The 20,118-nt window shown below is 38.6% G+C and overlaps 1 protein-coding gene across 1 annotated transcript in view; it reads left to right on the top strand.

Annotated features, from left to right (window-relative positions):
• Positions 1-6,222: 6,222 nt before the first annotated feature.
• HACD4 (3-hydroxyacyl-CoA dehydratase 4) overlaps positions 6,223-20,118 on the top strand; it is a 28,548-nt gene continuing 14,652 nt past the window's right edge. The window contains exons 1-4 of the mRNA XM_019750358.3: positions 6,223-6,377; positions 7,779-7,882; positions 10,298-10,425; positions 19,010-19,122. Of these exons, the coding sequence (XP_019605917.1) occupies positions 6,340-6,377; positions 7,779-7,882; positions 10,298-10,425; positions 19,010-19,122 (383 nt within the window). The 5' untranslated portion in view covers positions 6,223-6,339. The remainder of the gene's footprint in view (positions 6,378-7,778; positions 7,883-10,297; positions 10,426-19,009; positions 19,123-20,118) is intronic.

Genomic DNA, 20,118 nt, shown 5'->3' with positions numbered 1-20,118 from the left:
CAGTATTCACGACCTAAGGGTTGTGTGACTGTCCTTATACACCAAGGTGCCTTGGGGAGGAGGGCACTGACTCAAAGAGACTGAAAGAAGGAAATTGAGTTCCTTTTAATTGGCAGATTTTATTTTGTATTGTTTTCCCTTGATAATCAATGAGGTGTGGGTTCATAAACAAGAATAAATCAGTTGTTTCAAAGCAAACAAATAATAAAAAACTACACTTCTTTTTCTAAATATTAGTGTGCTATATTTTAGCATCATTATTGAAGTGCAACTGACATGTAATGAACTGCACAGATGTAAATTTGGTAAGTTTGAAGATAAGTATACACCTGTCATCATCACCATCAAGACAATGAATATATCCATTGCTCATGCCTCTTGGCAATCCTTCCCTTCTGTCACTCCCCCCGCCCCCATCCATCCATTCTCAGGCAGCCACTGCTCTGCTTTCTGTCACCATAGATTAGTTTCCATTTTCTAGAATTTTATGTAAATGGAATCATAAAGTATGTACTGTTTTTTTATCTAGTGCCTACACTCAACATTATTATTTTGAGTTCCATTCCATGTTATTGCTTACATCAGTAGTTGATTCCTTTTTATTGCTGAATAGTATTGTACTGTATGAATATGCCACAATTTGTTTATCAGTTCATATGTTGATGGCCATTTAGGTTGTTTTTAGGTTCTGGTTATTACAAATAAAGCTGTGTGTGAGAGTTCCAGTTATACCACATCTTCGTCAACACTTGATATGGTGAGTCTTTTTAACTTTAGCCATTCTCATAGGTGTGTAGTAATATCTTATTGTGGTTTTAGTTAGCATTTCCCTAATGACTAATGGTGTTGTGTTGAGTATCTATTCAAGTACTTGCCATCTGTATATATTCTTGGATGAAGTGCGTGTTCAAATCATTTGACGTTTTTTAGATTGGGTTGTTTGTTCTATCACGGAGTTTTGAGAGTTCTTTATACATTTGCATATAAGTCCTTTGTTACTTACATACTTCATAATTTTCTCCTAATCTATAGCTTGTCTTTTCATTCTCTTATAAGTGACTTTTGAAGATCAGAAGCATCTAAGAAATACTTACTTAGATAGCTATGAGATATTTATGAGATATCTAGGGTCATAGCCAAGAAATCGCTGTTTCACCTAAGGCCACCAAGATTTTCTCCTCTGTTTTCTTCTAGAATTTTTATAGTTTTAGGTTTTACACAGAGTGTTACATTTTGACTCTGTTATATATAACAAAATGAAAACCAGCACTTGCAAATAAATACTGAACAATCACATGAAACAAGTTAATATTACATAATGGTTAAGAATTCAACATCTGGAGACAGACGGAAGTTCTGATTTCAGTTCCACCGTTTACTAGCTTTGTGGGTCTTGGTCAAAATACTTACCTTTTCTTCTCGTCTATGAAATTGGGTAAGAACAGTTCCCATCTCATAGGGTACCTATGAGGATTGAGATAACTCATAGAAAGCACTGTAAAACACACATAGCTAAAAGTCAATAATATAATCACGTGAACTGGAGGAGGAGAGTGTCCATGGCATAGAAAACAGATTTTAAAATGGTTCCTGCATAGTTGAATGAACCAATTAAACACTTGAACCCAATTGCTTAGAATAGGACAGAGGATAGATTGGGAATGATGATGTAATAAGACAAGTATCCAAGTCCAGGGTTTGATCTTCTGAATGGAATAGTAAATGGGGAAGCCATTTAAAGGAAGGATGGTTAAAGTTCTAGCAGAGAAGTAGAAACAATGGTTTGGATTAGCTGGAAAAGAGTGATAATAGAGGCTGAGACTATATCCAGGCAAAGATTAGATGACTATTTATCTAATCTTGAGTAAGTAATCTTGTATCTGTGCCTGAGTAAGTTAAGATAATGGGGCAAATATAGATAAAATTTTTGCTTCAACTCGCTTTTCAGTGCCTGTGAAATAAAGAGATTAAACCACATAATTTCTAGAGTCTTGTATGGATCTAGCAGCCTGTGAAATTTCCAATCTGCGCTATGGAATTGGGAATGGGAAGAGCAGGAAGTTGTGATCCCTGAAAATTCCAGTAGTTGAAACAGAAAAGAAATCTAGAATTAAAAGTTATCAGAGTATAACCAGTTATTTATAGAGCCATTTGTGGCTAATGGAAGAAAAAGGGGGCAATGGGGCACTTTCCAGAATCTCTGCTCTCAGTGAATATCACATGAAGTATTGACATTCAAAAATAAGATTGACAAGCAATGGGAGGGAAAGAAATACAGAAACAGGGCAATGGAGAGATAGATGAATAAGTGTCCAAAGTTGGTATATGCAACCACTGAATTTAATTTCTCTGAAGATCATTGTGAAACAGTATACTTTATCACTTTATATTTTGTGTATGGTTTTAAAAGAATCTGGAGCCATCTATTATTGCCATGAAATATTTCAAGGCTTTAGTCTCCCAGTTGGTCTTCACAGGGGCGAAAACAAATTTAAACATTTGCCTAAGGAAAACAGAACTCAAAACTCACATGTTCAAATAAAATTAAAACTTCTTCCAAAAACAATAATTTATTAATTTTGAGTTATTTGAACTCTCTCAGCCTCCAACTTCTTATGTACAAATAGATATAATAGAAAGTCCACTATACATATTACAGTAATACAACCATAACTAAAATTTTGTTTGATTTTGGTTAAAATTTTGGGAGAGGAAAAGTCATACCAGGTTTCACCAATTCACTCACCACTTATAGACACCTATCAATGCCAAGCATTGTACTTGGTGCTTTTATACATTTTCACCTGTACATTTTTTAAATTTAACCCAACAATTGCATAGTTTTAGCAAAAGAAAGTTTGTTTAGAGAAGTGAAAATTTGTTGAATTCTTACTGTTAGTATAAGGTAGAGTCCTCTGGGAATCTGTAACCTAGCTGAGTAAGCAGGAATTTCAATAAAAAGCCCAGTGAAAGCCTAAGAAGGGCTTTAAAAAATGAGTAGCACTCTGACAGGGAAATATTGGGCTGTGAGAAGGGGAGGAGGTGGAAGAGAAATTTAAAGTAGAAGAGAAAAGTTTCACAGAGACACGATGGCCAGAGAATGCCTCTGGTGGTCATGGAATGGCAAGTTGCTGTCATTGGTGGAATAGGGTGGCTTGAGATGTCAGCGTGTGACAGACATGAAGGCAAGATGAGACATCCCTGTAGCAGGCAATAGGGAACCAGCAAAGGATCTTGCCCAGAATGGCTGGATCAGGAGAATGTACGGTAGTCTGGGTAGAGGGAGGGGAGATTGGAGGCAGGGAGGCTGGTGGAGGCTGTCTTGGACCTGAAGAGGACCTGCCCTGGGGTGCTGCCAGAGGAAAGGGAGAATTTCACTTCCCACCCAGAATGTTTTCTCATGAGCTCCCTTCTGTACTTATTTATTGAAAACAAAACGGTAGAAGTCTCTGCTTGATTTGAAAGGGATTTTTGTTTGTAGTTTGTTCTTTGTCTAGCAAGTAAAAAGGAACTTTTTTGGTGCTCTTTTTACCCAGATTCTGGGTAATAAGGAATGGAAGAGGAGTGCTAGTGATCAGGAGGGGATCATGAAAGGATGGGCTCAATAGAATTTGATTGGATGGGGAGACTTAATGACGACTCCCAAGTTTTAAACCTGAATGATTAGGAAAATGGTTGTCTTCCCGTGGGAAATAAAACGATTTGCGGAGAAAGACAACATGCTTATTTTAAATAGGTTCAATTGGAAGTTACAATAGGATCTTCATGCAGAAATATCCCAAAGCTGTTGAAAGGCCAGGGATGGTGTTCACAAAACATTGGGGCTGGAGATAATACTATAGTCAGCCATTGTATGCATGGAAATAAAGCCTTGAGTGGTGTGTATCTGTGCCAGGGATAACATGTTGGCAAATGAAAAAGATTGCCCAAGGCAGACCTTTGAGAAACAGAGCAGGAGAGAGAGAGAGACAGAGGAGGTGGTGAAGGGAGGGAAGGGGAGGGAAGGAAAGGGGAAAGGAGGGGGGGAAGGGAATGGAGGGGAGAGGAGGGAAGAGGAGAGGAGAGGAGAGAAGAGGAGAGCAGAGGAGAGGAGAGCAGAGGAGAGGAGAGGAGTAGAACATGCAGAGTTGCTGAGGTAAATGGAGGAGAGGTGAAGTTGGTAAATGCAGCCGACTTGTGCAGGGGAATGAGGCTGCAGCTGCAGGGGCTGTGTGGTGATAAAGGGTCACTTCCTCTGGGCAGACTTTCACCCTCTCCTTCCTGCCCTTCCAGGCCATCTAGGTGAGTCTTTCATCTTCTTATTGCTTGGCCTGAGTACAGATGATGTTGAGGACAGGTTAACCAATAGTGTTTGCTTGTGTATCAGTTTCTCCTTTAGATGAAATGACTCAGAGCAAGGACTATGTGAAGTCATCTACACAGTGAGTATAGCATGGATGGGGACTCGGAAGAAATTAAAGCAACTCCCTGAGAGAGCAGTTTCACGAGTGTTGGGAAGGCAAGTGAAACTGTAAGGTGTTACGGAATGGAAGATGGTAAGAAGTAAAAGAAGCATCTGATTATGAGGAAGGGTAGGAGTTATGAAAAAAAGGAGAAAGAAAATTATATCAAGAAAGAAGCAGAAAGAATAAAATGTTTAATTCTAGGGTAGGAGAGATTTGAATGTGTTCCTAAACTGTGGTGAAAGCCAGTGCAAAAGCTTAAAGAGGCAGAAAGAGGCAGTGGGTCATAACTGAAGTGACTTTGAGAAGGGACTGGTACATGCAGGGCAGGTGGTGGGTGACGGTGCAGAGAAATGTAGAGGTGAGAGATGGGTTATGAGGTCAGAGGTCAGAATGGACTATGAGGAAGGAATCTGTGGCCTAATTTGGGGGGTGGGGGGGCGCAAACGCAGACCTTGAAGTTCTAACACTGCCACTTATTAGTTCTGTGACCTGTGGCAAGTGACTTAACATTTTTTTCAAAGCCTTAACTTCCCTTTAGGTAAAATGGGGGTACTACTTTCCAACTCCAAAAATCAGACGTTATTGGCCCACTTACTTACAAGTGCTTTGTTGGCTATTTGTTTTAAAAAAAATTTTGTTTTTGGAATGTTTCCCTTAGAGGGCAGAGACGCTAAAAGATGGTCTCGATCTTATCAGCAAAGTAGGAAGTGGGTCATCTGAACATGAAGAAGATAGTGATACCATAGGCCTGAGTGATCAGAGTGCTGGGCATAGGATAAGATGAATGCAACTGTCCTGCAGAGTCTCAGCTCCCGCTCCCTGCACTAGAACGCAGGATATGGTGAGGCCAAAAAGTAACAAGGGAGCCATACACAGGGGGTTCATACCACTATATTCTCAATGGTCGCTGATGGAGACGCAAAAGCAAACATCCGCCAGTACCCCAACCAGGGGTCTTCCTGCACCCTTGTCAGGCTGGAGGCTGGGCGAGACACAGGAAGTAGGATCAACACAATCTGCAATCCACAATCTGCTTGCTAACCGCACTTGCTAGCCGCAATCAGCCATCTGCTTCTCTGCCAACCAACCCACCACCTAGCATAGCCACCAGTTATATACAAAACAATAGTGGCTAATGGCTAACTGGTTACAGCTGATGTCCACCCAGCCACAGCTGAGGGCCATCTAATAACCGAGCCAGCACCTTTCCACGTGAGGCCGAGAGCCTGGAAACTGCTCTCTGGGACTCTGTCCCCACAGCAACACCAATACCTACAAGTATTTGCAAGCATCAATGAGGACCCAGGGAAGATTAGAGTGCAAGGATGCCTGATCCTGGAGGAATCAGGCCCATTAGCAGAAAGGGTATTAGGGGAAGTGTGGCCACAAGCTCCCTCGCGGAACTGCTCTTACAGGTGGGGGTAATGAGGTGCCCACCTGGGGCCCACGCATCCGGAGAGGCTTTGGGATGACGCGATTGTCCGCTTTTCAAGGCCTGGTGGGAGGGCCCATTTATTTTCACCAGGCTGCAACGGAGTCCCAACCCCGAGATTAGGACGTCGGGTAAGGAGATGCATTTGAACCCGCTGGGAAGGCGGGCGTGTGTGGCTGTGTTCCCGCCGCCGCTGGGGCCAGGTCAGCTTGACGCACGTGCAGAGCCCCAGTGAGCCGTTCGTAGTGCAACGCGCTGCCGCCGCTGGAGGAACTTGAGGAACTTGGTTTGCAGCTCGTGTCCATTGCACGACCTTGAGGTTTTTTGTTTTGTTTTGTTTTTTTAAATTGCTGAGTGTGGACAGGCCCCGCCCTTCCGCGCCGGGCCGCTGGGCTGCCCCTCCCCAGCCATCCCGCGGTGCTCCTTCCTGAACGGCGCTGGAGGGCCTGGCGGCTGCGGCCCATGGGGCCGATGGCACTGCCCGCCTGGTTGCAGCCCAGGTAGGGCGCTCGACGGAGGCCGGCGGGGTGGGGGTGCGGGAGGAGGGGAGCGGGGTCCCCCAACCTCATCATCGGTGGGGCGGGCACTGGTGAGCGCCGAGCCCCGCAACCCTGCGCCCAGCATACCCTTGAGCTCTTAACGGGTATTAGTTACTTCAGTGCTTTCCACAACCTGGGAAGAAGAAGGCTCTGCTATTTCCCGCATTTTACAGATGAGGAAATGGGAAGGACAGGCTTCGCGGCCACCCTTTGATTTTGTGCGCGCTCTGCCAGTCCTTCTTACTTTCTTCCTTACCCCTCCCCACACCCGGAGCCCTTCCCTTGACTTTCTCGGACGCAGTGTTTTTAGACGCAGGGTGAATTTTAGATTTACCTGCTGCCGACACACCTATTGCATGTGCATATTTGAGGGCCCAGTTCAGAGAAACTGATTCGGCGGTCTGATCAGGGACTGTATGTTTAACCAACACTCCGAGTGATTCTGATGCTGGGAGGAATTCGTCTTCCCAACCCCTTCAGTAGCTTGTGTCATCTGTAGAGTAAAATCATCAAGCCGCACTGTAACAGCTTCCCAACCTTTTTGCCTTCCTTCTCAGAGGTTTCACATCTCCAATTAGGAGAAAACCTTGTCTACACTGGCAGAGCCACTCCCACTATCCTTCTGAACGCCCAGGGAACACTTCATGCAATGCTAGTTTTTTAACTCCCTCAAAGGCTTCTGTCAATCTTCTCTTAGTCATCTCTCCAGCAACCCATTTTTAAACTCAGCTTGACTTCCCTTTTCTGGCCTGAGTCACTAAACTGCCTTCTATGTGTGTCTGATGAAGGAAACATCTGCCCTTGCAAAATAGGAGGCAGTGGCAAGATACTGACCCCAATTGCATAATGCATTCAAACGTCAGATATGTCCAGTTGCTGAATTATCCACCATTCAGGAATGCCACCATAACTCCTCTCCTCTTGTAACTACACCAGTTAGTTCTCTCTCAAGTTCTGCACTTAGAACACATATTGACCACATCCACCATCCATTTTTTTCCCCAAAAAAATATTTCTTTTTTTTTTTTTTTACCAAAATATTCAAAGCAGTCTTTGCAATGCTTACTTTTATCCCTTGGTGAGCAACAAGGTTAGAACTTTATCAAAGATGAAGTGGATTTTGAAATATAACCAGATTTGGCTTTAAGCAAATTCAGGATATTCATTAGTGGATCGTGTGTGCTGTGGGTCCTTTCCAAATCTGATATGCTTGGTTAGATGGGTAACCAAGTAAAAGACACTGATATGGAATAGTTTTCTCTTGCTTGCTCAGGTTGGCCCATAGGTTAGTTAAAAGACCTGTACAATGCTGAAAGGATGATTATAAAGGAAGTGTTTAATGGTATTTTTCTGTATTTATAGGTATAGGAAGAACGCCTATCTTTTCGTCTACTACTTAATCCAGTTCTGTGGCCACTCATGGATATTTACAAATATGATAGTCAGATTCTTTTCATTTGGAAAAGGTAAAACTCCAAACACTTTTTGATTTTTACCTTTTCATTCTTGTTTTCACCTAGTCTTGCTTATGTTAACTTTTTAATTTCTATGAACTTCACCTAAAATCCTTCACTCCTGTAAAATTTAGTGACCACAGTTTTCAGTAACCATACTTCTTGCTTAGTGCAAAAACCAAAACCTTTTTGGAGAAGGGGGGAGGTAAGATGAAGGAAAGGGATTTGGCTTCCCCGAGTAGGCAATTTGCCCTGAAAATGTACACATGGCATTGGGGTGGTGCCATGTCTCTCTTCCTTCTTGGTTCTGCACCAAACCTTAGCAGATTTGGTGTGTTTTGAGGAGATCTGTAAATTCCAGTATAACATTTTGTGCAGAGAAATCAGGAATTAACCAAATTCTTCCCTTATTCTTTATTCCCAAGGTTTAAGGTAGCTGGAGACTACTAATAAGTGAAAGATAACCTTTATATTCCCCAGGCCGTTTGTTCCCCTAAAGGAGTAATATATCCCTAAGGAAATGATACACTTTGCAGATGACTCATCACTTAAATGGAAGTTGGCATTAATGGTCTAAGTTGTAAGCTTCCTCCAGTTTCCTAAAAAGTAAAGATTTTAAATAGCATTTTGATTTTCAAACATGAATCACTAAATGACTGTCAAAATAACATTCTTTTCATGTTCCATCCCCACATGGGTAAGTGTCATCACAGTTTACAACTGTTGGGTGACTTGGTAATTTGAGCAACTGCTGGTTTCAGCTAAAAACAAATATGTAGAATATATCTGGGAAAAGTCATGCTGTGCTCGTCAGTTCAGACTTCTGTGTCATCAGGAAATTAATCGACTTGTGAGGTACCATAAACTATTTTATGTTGCTTTTTTCTTACTGCAAATTTACCAGAAAATTCTTGTCTTTGTTTAAGAACCTCTAAAGATACAACTGAAGGCTTGAATTTCAACTGAGTATTGGGGGTCTTTAAGCAGAGGAAAATACAAGCGGTGGGCAAACTTCCTTTATGTTAAAAAACTGTCATCATTTGTAGGCCTTGGAAGTGAGCTGTGGCTTTGTGGGCATATTACACACAGGTCGAGTCACAGACGATGAACTTTCTTATGCTGCCTGGCCTTTCCAGTGGGAAAAATTGCTTTAGTCAGCAGTGTATTTATTTCTTAATTTTTATCCTGCCTTTATAGTGATAGAAGCTACTTATTAAAGAAACACAACCTATTCATATGGAAGGCAGACTGCAAACAACTAAGGGGTGGGTTCACTACAGTTCTTGAATCAATGCATGAATTAAATAAGCAGCTCAACTGCAGTCTACTCATCTGAATTAGCAACACGGACTCCCTCCTTCGCACAGCTGTGTACTTGACACAAATGCTCTGTTATAACACGTGCTGGGCAGTGGACAAGAGCGCAGACTGTCTAGGCCTCAGGCCTCATCTGTGAAATGGGGACAATGATAATAGTGCCCAACCTCTCGTGCCCCATAAACTATCATCATGTGAATGATTGCTAACCAGCAAAGATAGCAAAGTCTCCCCTAGAAGTTTCTTCACACGGCAAGATTTCATTTTGAAATTTAAACCAATACACTTACCCTATTTAGAGGAACATTTGCACCCATTTCAGCGCTTTCTCAATGCGCTTTTTCATTTGGGCGCTCTGCAATGCAAACCCCGAAAGTCCCCATTAGAGGCCCAAGTTTTAGTGTGTAAAGTTCAAGAAATCCAGGGTGTTGAGGGGAGAACAAAGAAGATAAAGGGGGTGATTGCAGGAGACCACACTTCAGGCAGTGAGCACACAGTAGAGTACACAGGTATATCAGAAAGGTGGACACCTGAAATGGATATAATGTTATTATGAATCAGTCACCTCAATAAATTTAATAAAATAACAAAAATCCAGAGAGCATTAAGTAAGTATGCATAGGACACAAATACTAGATACCCATAAGGTGTTTGATATTATGGCATCATTAATGTCATTTCCATAAAGCTCTGAAATCATATTTCTCTCATCTCTCATTTTGTCATTGGAAAAGCTGTGAGCACAGCAGCTTCTTTAATAAGCTCACCTCCAACCTGTTTTACATGTGCTGTAGTCTAGATTCTATCTAGTTACTTTTATGTGGAATTGCTTTATAATCTCATAAATGGGGAATAAATGCTATAGCTTTGGCCATGGAGCCTTCTTTTTCAAGTTTTTACTTCCTTTTGGAAGAGGAGCAATTAAAATGTACTATAATATGAAGTGCTTTCTTTGGTTTCATAGTCTGAATTTAGTAATCTAGGAAATTTCTCATACGTACAATGTAAAAGGAGGTAAATAATCTCAATTTTATTTAAAAGTGCTGCAGAGATTTGGGTTGTAGTCTAGTTTTTACTTACTGTATTTGTATTTTTAATCACTGGACACAGATTCAATGGTTGACACTTTTTATGCTATTGGACTTGTGATGCGACTTTGCCAATCCATTTCCATCTTGGAGTTGCTGCACATATATATCGGCATTGAATCAAGCCATCTTCTGCCTAGGTTTCTGCAGGTAGGTTTTAATCATGTTTTATTATTATTGAATCTGTTTCATACTTAACATGTCTTTTTTAAGACTCTCATGACTTTATGGCAGTTAAAAAGCCAATCCTTGCTAACTTGCAACCCAAGTCATTAATAAGGAGAATTCCATGAAAAAAATCACCTCATCCTCAAACACTGCATAGTTGGAAGGGCCAATTGGAAACATTTGGGGGCAATGAGGCGTGTTGGTCTGTGCAACCCAGCAGTGCTCTGCTTCTCTCTTGTGAGGAGGTTTCACTGACTCTTCCCACTCTCACTCTGCCAGCGCCCTGACAGCATAGGACAGGGCAGAGGCATAGGGTTGGAGCCATTCAGAGTTGGGTTTGATGCCTGGTTCCTCTACCTACCACTGTGGGATTGAATCACCCACAGTCATTGGGCTGTTTTGGGCGGAAAGGACACCCACACATAATACCTGGCAAAGAGTAGATGATAAAAACAAAAACAAAAACTATCCTTAACTTTTTGAGAAACCTCTATACCGTTTTCATAGGGGCTGCACTAATTTACATTCCCACCAGCAGTTCCCTTTTTGTCCACAACCTCTTCAACGCCCCTTTCTTGTCTTTTTGATAATAGCCATTCTGAAGGTGTGAGGTGGTCTCTCATTGTGGCTTTGATTTCCATTTCCCTTATAACTAGTGATGTTGAACATCTTTTCATATGTCTGTTGGCTATCTGTATGTTGTCCTTGGAAAAGTGTAATAATTCAGTTCCTCTACTCAATTTTAAATCAGATTATTTGTTTTCTATGTTGTTGAGTTGTGTGAGTTCTTTATATATTTTGGATATTAGCCCCAGATGTCAAATTATAAACTTGTACATCTGAAAATTATACAATGCTATTAACCAATGTTACTCCAATACATTTAATTTTTTAAAAAAGTTCCTTTCACCCCTGTTTAGAGAATAGACTACTCCCGAGCCATTTCTTGTTCATGCTGTCACTTTTACTGAGTACAAAGGGGAAGGAGAGATCATTCATGGTTGTCTAGTGTAGTGTCTAATCATAGACTTAGGGATCGATCAGACTGGGATTCAAATCCCAGTTTTAAACAAATCATGCAATTTTTCTGAACTTCATTTTCTCATGTGATATGAAAATAACATGTATCTCATGGAGTAACTGAGAAAATGGGTGGGCTAAGTTCCCAGCACTTAAAGAATACAATACCTGGTAGCTATTGCTATTATTTTACTTATTATTTGTTCCCTCTACTATGTCTCTCTCTAGCCCTAGATGACCATGTTCCTTTCACAGGCAGGTTGAAGGAAGATGGGAAATCCATAGACAGAGATTCAATATCAGAAATTCTTGCTGGATTAAGGCAAGAAAAATTTAAAAAGTGGTATTTTCCATAAAAAAAGAGAGAGAAGAGTTTGGTGACTATATGAACATATATTTAAGATCTACAGAAAAAGGCATTTACATGAATATGTAAATAACTGCACAAAATAAATTAGAAAAATGAATAAATAACTAAATTTGACAAATTTGCATTGTAAAAATAATTAAAATGTGAAAATCTGATGGTATTGCTAGCACTTAGTAAAGTGCTTAGAACATAAACATGCACCTTCCAGTTTTGTTGAATAAAGGAGTGACATAGACCCTTGTATTAAAATTTGCTTGAAATACCATGAAAGTTTAAAAGACAGAAATAATACAAGCGTAAGGAGCCTAATAAGAACTCAGTATTAGAAGTTCGTGGGAGCTTTCAATTTTACTTATTAACTAAAAGTAGAGAAATCGTATTCATTAGGATGAAGACATTGTAAGTGTTGAAATATCAAATGTAAAATAAAAATCAGGGCAATACTTAGAATATGAACTATTAATAACAAAGCAGTCAGTTAGCTAGCCAAGACCTAGATGAAATTCCCTTAAATGTATTTTCTTACAAAATAAAAGGGGTACATATTTGTCCCAGAAGAAGCATATTATTTGGGAATAAGATTTATTGGTGTTTATTACTTGTTAACAACCAGAATGCATATAGTACCAGTATCCCACAATGCTAATTTTAGAGAAAAGAATTAACAACCCAGGTTTAAATGAAAGTTGTATTTTTCACATGGAATTAATTTTCTTGGAGCATGATCAAATTCATCTAAAATTTAAGTCATGTTTTCTTTTGGTTTACTTTTTTAGACTTTTTACTTTTGTAGGCTAAATTGGCTAATATTAATTTCAGCATTTTCAAAATTAAGAGTGGTGTTATTTTTTTTTTTTTTTTTTTTTTTACTGCCAATGTAGGGAATGCAAGTGACAAACAGTACAGGTAAATTTTTAAGAAAGAAAGTAGAGCACCTTGAATAGGCCTAGAAAATCTGCACATTTTTTATGCTTTCCAAAATGATGTAGGTTTGCCTAATAATAGACATTATTGTACAAACTAGAAATTTTATTTCTTGAAGTTCCAGATATTCCAGAATATTCAATTGTGATTTTAATCCTATTAATTAAAACTGAAATGACTTACAGAAATATGATGATTGTAAGCAAACTATATCCTGGTTTGGTAATTAAAGAACATTGGCAAGTATGCACTGAAGCTTTTTATTCAAAGGCGAGATTGCAAAGTTTGCTGTTAATAAGGCTCAAATGATTTTTAAGTTTTTATTGTTGAGCGGGCTAACAAGTCAGGGATCACCACAGCAGGGAGGACACTTACCATTTTTGTCGTAGGCTGATTATTAACAATTTTTGTTGATTGTTTGGCTTCTTTTTATCTCTTTGACATTTTATCTGTCTTCTCTTTTACTCATTTATTATCTTGTCTATGGTTTTCAGAATGGATGTGGTATTGGAGAAAACTTCAAGAACACACGTCATCATATCCAAAGTTTCATTTTCTCCCCCTTCCTTCGTTAGCATTCTGCAGACAATTAGAATTCACTCATTAGGAGATGACTCTGAGGCCCCTACTTTAAAACAGTCAAGGAAAACTCTAATCTTTCCAAACGAAACTTGTGTAATCTTTCTTGGTTTTCTCGTTTCCTCATTTTTTAAGACACAGTAGTTAAGAATGTGGCTAAGCTACTTACACAGTAATTCTAGCTGATTGCATACTGTATCTTGAAAAATGCATGGTGCACATGGATTCAAGTAGGCTGAAAAATTTGTCTGCACATTTGGGATGTTATTTTGCCGTTACCTTCGTGAGATTGCTAAGTCTCACAACTGAAGTCTCTTTCTGGGAGCTGGGCTTCCAAAATATCAAGATAAGTAATTCCAAAAAGTAGTAAGCATGATAAGCCTGCTGAGCAGTTAGAATTACATATATCAAATGGTGGTGGTATGTGTGTAGGGGCTGTTTGTTTTCTGCGTTTTGTTCTGTTCATTTTTTAAATGTTTTATACACACATTTTTCTTTTGACACTTAAAGAAAAGCCATTATAAATTTCTAGAATTACACACAACTGCCAAATAATGAAGAGGGGTAAACCCACTGATAATAAGACTATACTAATTTAACACACAGATGTATATTTTTGTGTTCAATAAATACACGTTAGGGGGAAAGAGCAAAACTAAAACATAGTTGTTTATAGACATCTGTTTTTGGAAATAATTACATACCAATTAAAATTATATAAGGAAATATAGTTAACTTTTGATATTTTAAATTTATAAAACGAGAAAGTAAAAAGGTCCAAAAGATGCATATAACTATTATAAGAAATGATAATATAAGTAGGCATCTCACCTCTCCAATCCCTTCCTCCCAAATGAGCTTGCATATTTTATTAGCTTGGTGAAAAAGAAATAGTTGAATTGAGAAATTAGTTTATTTCCGTAGGTTTAATCACAACAATTTGGCTTTTACAGCGCAGTAATACTACCAACCCGGAAGTATTGATTTTGTTCTGACTTTGCTTGAATGGAAGCCTGAGAAAGGTTTTTATTGATATAGTTTGAGGTTGCTTCAACTCAAGGAGAGGGGGAAATATCCACAAAATGAAACTTTATATCCACAATCTAAATACCTTAGATTGATGTGCCTTTAGGAAACCCTCAGAGTAATCCAGTTTACTATTTACCTTTTGAGAAATGCTTGAAATGCAAAGGCTTCATACATAACTGAATTAAAATGGCTAAATTCTGTCTGCATCCTTCACTTTGTATCACAATAAACACTGCTGCACATATATTAAGTTTACACAATTTTTAAAATCTATAAATAAAAACAATAGGAATTATTACCCCAAAATCATACCTACAGAAATTCCATTTGTGAGCCCCGATTTCAAGAACCATTTTTATATGTACCAATATCACTTCCTATTTCTGATAGGGCAAGTAGGTGTCCGCTTGCCCAAAACCACTCTAAAAATTTCAGTCACAGATTCTTATGACAACAAATATAAAGGAATTCCCAAAGGAGAGTATCTTAAAATAAACCCTTTTATGAAAACAGTGAAGTTTCACCCTTATTTCTTTTTAGCTGTGAAGCAGCTACTTCTTTATGTTGCTAGATTAAACAGTCTACTGATTTTCCATAAAATCATATAGATTTTCTCCAGTTTTGAGTTGGGAACAGTATTATGTTGTTAGAGATAAAACTGAAGATAGTGTCAAGCTGTGAGATTCTCAAAACTGCAAAGCCTCCTGGGAATAAATTACACACGCAAGTCATTCTGTAGGTAGGATTTTAGATTTTTCCTCGGTATTTTGCATTTGATTCATGGAGTTCTTCAGTGTGATGATTATAAAGCTACATTCACAGTATAATTTTAAATATGCTGAGATTAACTTTTTATTCACTGATAGTCTTGATTATCTGTATAGAAAAAGTGTATTTTCCTGTAAATATACTAATCACTACAATAAATTGTATTTATTTTCTTAATAATTGCTTATATTTACTTAGGGCTTTCTATGTGCCAAACACTGTTCTAAATTCTTCCCTTGTATTAACTCATTTAATCTTCATAACCTTATCCTATATAATAATTATTATCTCTAGTATAATTACTTAACACAAAAGTCACATAAGTTACTCGGTCACATAAATTGTGAATGGTGGAAGAAAACAATTTGGATTTAGGCTATTTGTCCTGAACTCTTAACTATTATGCTATATTTGTTTACTGCCTATGTCACCGAGTAGGATGTAAATACCATGAGGACCAGTCCTGGTCTTGTTCACAGCTGTATTTCCTGGGACCCAGAACAGTGCACTCAATAAATATCTATTGAATGATGAATAAACCAAAAATTTAAAACTAGAATTGCTTAAATGCCTTTGTCTTCTAGAAGAAAGTAATTGGTGGTTTTTGAACATATAAACGTTATATTTCTGAAGTTCTCAACAAAAGTTCACAGGATTGAACTTCAACCTGTGAAATAGTAAAATAGTAGTCTTTGAGGCTAAAATTAACTAATTTTTAAGATTCTAGAAGTTCTCCCTATAGCTGATGAATCATTTTACCCCTACAATAGTTGGTAACTAAAGTGCTAGCTGCCATGTAGAAAGTTAACAACTTGGTTTTAGTCATTGCTTAACCTAGAGTTGAAGATTCCCAAATAGAACATAAAAATGCAAAGTGTTTTTATTTTATAGTTACCATACTTTTGAGCAGCCCCACGTTACCACCATGTTTAATTTGGCCTAAGCTGTAGAGTGTTTTTCTAATTGTACTTTTTATTCCACCTGTTTGAGTTGCACTAAACATTGTAAGACCATTCATTAGTAATTAGTCATGTACTCATAGGATTTGTTTAAAATGACAAAGTGCTAAGTTCTCCCAAATGTGAAGCTCCAAATAACTGGTGAAATTATGATATTAAGGAAAAGTGAAAAATTTTAAGTCTATCCTTATGATTGTTTTGGTATTGATTTAGAAAAGCAAGGAGGTTCTTATTTTAAGGTTTAACTTTTGAGGAGGGGCTTTTTAAAAGAATAGACTATAACCTGGATAATAGTCTATTATAGAATAACAAAGGTGCCAAAAACTTTTCTAAATTCTTCACTTGCATTAACTCATTTAATAACAAAGGTGAATGTGTCTTAGTGTTTCAGAATAAGGGATTTAGAATCACGTTGTCTAGATTTTAATTCCACATCTGTAGGCAGTTCATTGTCACTTTGTAAAATGCAGAAGCAGATAATAACAACACTTCTTAAGGTTGTTTAAATGATGTTTGGAACCTGGCAGAAAGTAACCGATAAATATTGGTTTTTATCAGTTTAAGAATATCTCCACCCATTGTATTGCCATTGGTGGTCAAGTTAGAGTCAGATAACCATCAGATAATTGGTTAATTAGACAGACATTATATGGGTAGGACTTCACATACTCACATGTATGTACATGGTTGTGTGGTTTTGGGGGCATGTTGATTGCTGATTTCTGTGCAGTTGGGACCCTATCATTAACATGCCACAGACCATCAAGTGACGCTTTTCAACAGGGGTACTTTCATTGTGCAGCTCGTTTCTCTTTTAGGAGATTTCCCTTTCTGTATTCATCAGTTAAGGGGCAGCCTGACCACATGGATAGTTTACAACTCTGGAAACCAGGAAACTTGGGCTATATATGTTTCCAGGTCTGCCACTAGTTTGAGCAAGTCACTTAAGTTCTCTGCTTCTCAAATTCCTTATTTGTAAAAAGGTGGGGTTGGGCTGGTATCTGGAGGGGACCACAGAAAGCTATCTTATCAAGAGGTAAGTTTTTTCTTGCAGTAGTCAGCCATGTAATTAGAAATGTGTTTTGTGAATGCCTTCATGTGTGTATATCTCCTGAGATGTTTATCAAAAAGTTGATGATTTTCCTAATTAGCAGGCACTGATCAAATGTAAGATTAGGCAGTTCCTAAGTATTTATTTGTGGCTAAGATCTTGTATCTGAAGGCTGCCAGGTATCATGGACAGCAAGCTTGGATCATCCAGTAATGATTGTTGCAGTTAAGTGTAATTCATTATATAACTGTAATTAAATTAAATCAAGAAACTAGGGCATTGTAATGAAAGAAGAAAAACAGCTATGTGGATAGCTTCAAAAGATTGACTAAGGTTTGAATCATATCTAATTCCCGTAGCTAAGCAAGGGCACTCTTGACTCACTGCTGTAGTCATAAACATGCTGATGGAGGTTCTGCATGTGGATTTCTGATCATGTGTCACATTGTTGGCACATCTTGGATTTCTCTGCACTAAGTGATTTTCCAGGTCTAACAACCTATGAGTCTAAGTCATAGATTATCCCTGTCTTTTCGCCTTGATCTGCTTTAAAAATAAAGACAGCTATTGAAAAATATAAAGTAATCCTCCCCTTTCCTTTAACACGAATATGCTCCCTCAATCTCCAGTATATTTTCCTTTGAAGATTGAGAGCAAATAAATGTTCTATTAAAAAAACACACATAAAAATGCACACTGTACAGGGGATATTAATACAACATAAGAAGGCACATTATATTTAGATTGGGAAAAAGGAATGTCTTCCTTGAGGTCAATTATTGGAGCTAAGCCACAAGTGTGTGAATTCTCAATGATTTGTGAATGTTGACTTGAAAAAAATGAATATGTTGAATTCTTTTTCACTAGCTTATAAGGGCTAGGATTATATTGCCCCTCTTCCCCTTCTCCCTGTGCCCCCCCACTTAAAAAGAAAAAGCAATGACGGCTTCTCTGTTGGGTGAAATTAAAATTTTTCGGCCTGTCACTCAAGGCCCTTCACAACCTAGCCCCCAACACATTTTCAATTTTATATCTTTCCATGTTTCCCCGAAAATAAGACTGGTCTTCTATTAACTTTTGCTCCAAAAGACACATTAGAGCTTATATTCAGCGGATGTCATCCTGAAAAATCATGCTAGGGCTTATTTTCCCGTTAGGTCTTATTTTCGGGGAAACACGGTATTATTCCTTTCTAAGCACCCCCACTCCACCTCCCAGGGGCTCTCAATCCTCACTGGTGCACCCTGCATTTTCACATCTCTGTCTGTCTGCTCAGCCGGCTCCCTTAGCCCGGCATGCCTCTTCTATCCAGTCTACCTCACAAACTCCTTTAAGATCCAACTGAAATGTTGCCTGTCTTCATAAATCTCTGTGTACTTTTCTGCAGACAGGTATTTGCCTCACCTGTGCTCCCGTACGTCACATGTTAAGTGGCAGCGTTATTCACAGTGTTAGAGTTACCGCCTCATGTTCTCTATCCTCTGGAGCAAGGGCCATGCTTTCATTATATATGTAATCTTAGCATCTAATACATAGCAGACACTCAACGAAAGCTTGCCTAAGTGAATAAAAACATGTGTGCATGTACTACAAGACGGGAAATATCCTGATTCAGATAAAATATGTTATCTTTTCATTCATTATATATGATTTGGAGGAGACACCAAAAAACCAACACAAAGGAGGAAATGAAATTCACCCAGAACCCTACTCCCTCAGAGGTCATGTTAACAGTTTAGGATACATAGTTCCAGTTAAAGCATACTTTTAAGAGGAATTCTGGTTTTTAACATTGGAAAATTACCTAGATGCTTAACAGATGATCCGAATTCTTGACTTTGCTGTTTTTTTGTTGTTTTTCGTTAGCTCACAGAGAGAATCATCCTCCTCTTTGTGGTGATCACCAGCCAAGAGGAAGTCCAAGAGAAATACGTGGTGTGTGTTTTATTCATCTTTTGGAATCTATTGGATATGGTTAGGTAAGGAGACAAAATAATCTCTTAAAACAAAGCCAGATTGCTTTCTGCACTGCAGTGAAAGCAGTAATAGCTGCTTACATTTGGTTTCTTGGAATGAGAGAAAAACATAACCCCTTTTCAAATGATTTTATCTTGACATGGAAATGTATTTTTAGTGCTTTCCATAAGGGGCATATCAAAGATAATGAAAACCTATCGTAGTATTACAAGAGCAAATCAGTGCAGGTTTGTAGCAGAAGACTTGGCATGCACCAGTTTGGAAAAAACCTCACAGCTGTTTGCTAATGAAAGGCATTCCTTGCAATTGCTCTGGTACATGTTACTGTAATAAGCAAAGCACAACTTTTATTATATCATAGTCAGAACTCACAAAGTTGGTTTCTGTGAATTCAAGAATGTTTAAAATAGAGGGCCCTCATCTCTCTGGGGAAAACTGTACCTCCACATGCATTTTTGTACGCAATTCCAGGGGGTTCAAACGACTGACGTTTTTTCGTGGACTTCTTGGGAATCCATGGGCCGGAGGTTAAAAACCTTTGTTTGCTCTAGATTGTCTTCAGTTTCCTTCTAATTCTAAAACTTTGCAACTAGATGAGCCTAGTCTCATTTCTACCGGCAGTGGTGTCAAACCCCTGTTTTGCTCTGTGGCACACTTTGGGGACGTGTCCTAACTGCCACTTCAGCTTTCACAAATGAGAACTGCCATTCCTGCTCGAAAGATGTAGATGTGGATTGGTAACAAAAGAACCCTAGCATTTTAGCTGAGGTTATGTAAATTCTTTATTGTATTTGTCAATAACTTAGCTGAGTTAAAATACCAGGGGTGTCAAAAAAATGTATAGAAGTGGACACTTTGGTCAACGTTGCTCAAACAGTAATTCACTGGAATCAGAAGTGTCTGGATGCTGATGGCAACCACTTTGAGCACCTCTTGTAATTGCAGAAGTCAAACATGACTTGTATTCATCTTTTGTTATCAGTATATATTTAGTAATA

Source organism: Rhinolophus sinicus, chromosome 16 (assembly GCF_057876585.1).
Source record: "Rhinolophus sinicus isolate RSI-liver-muscle chromosome 16, RSI-T2T, whole genome shotgun sequence".
In the NCBI taxonomy this organism is placed as follows: domain Eukaryota; kingdom Metazoa; phylum Chordata; class Mammalia; order Chiroptera; family Rhinolophidae; genus Rhinolophus; species Rhinolophus sinicus.
The sequence above is the reverse complement of the archived record's forward strand: the minus strand, read 5'-3'. Positions and strand labels throughout refer to the sequence as shown.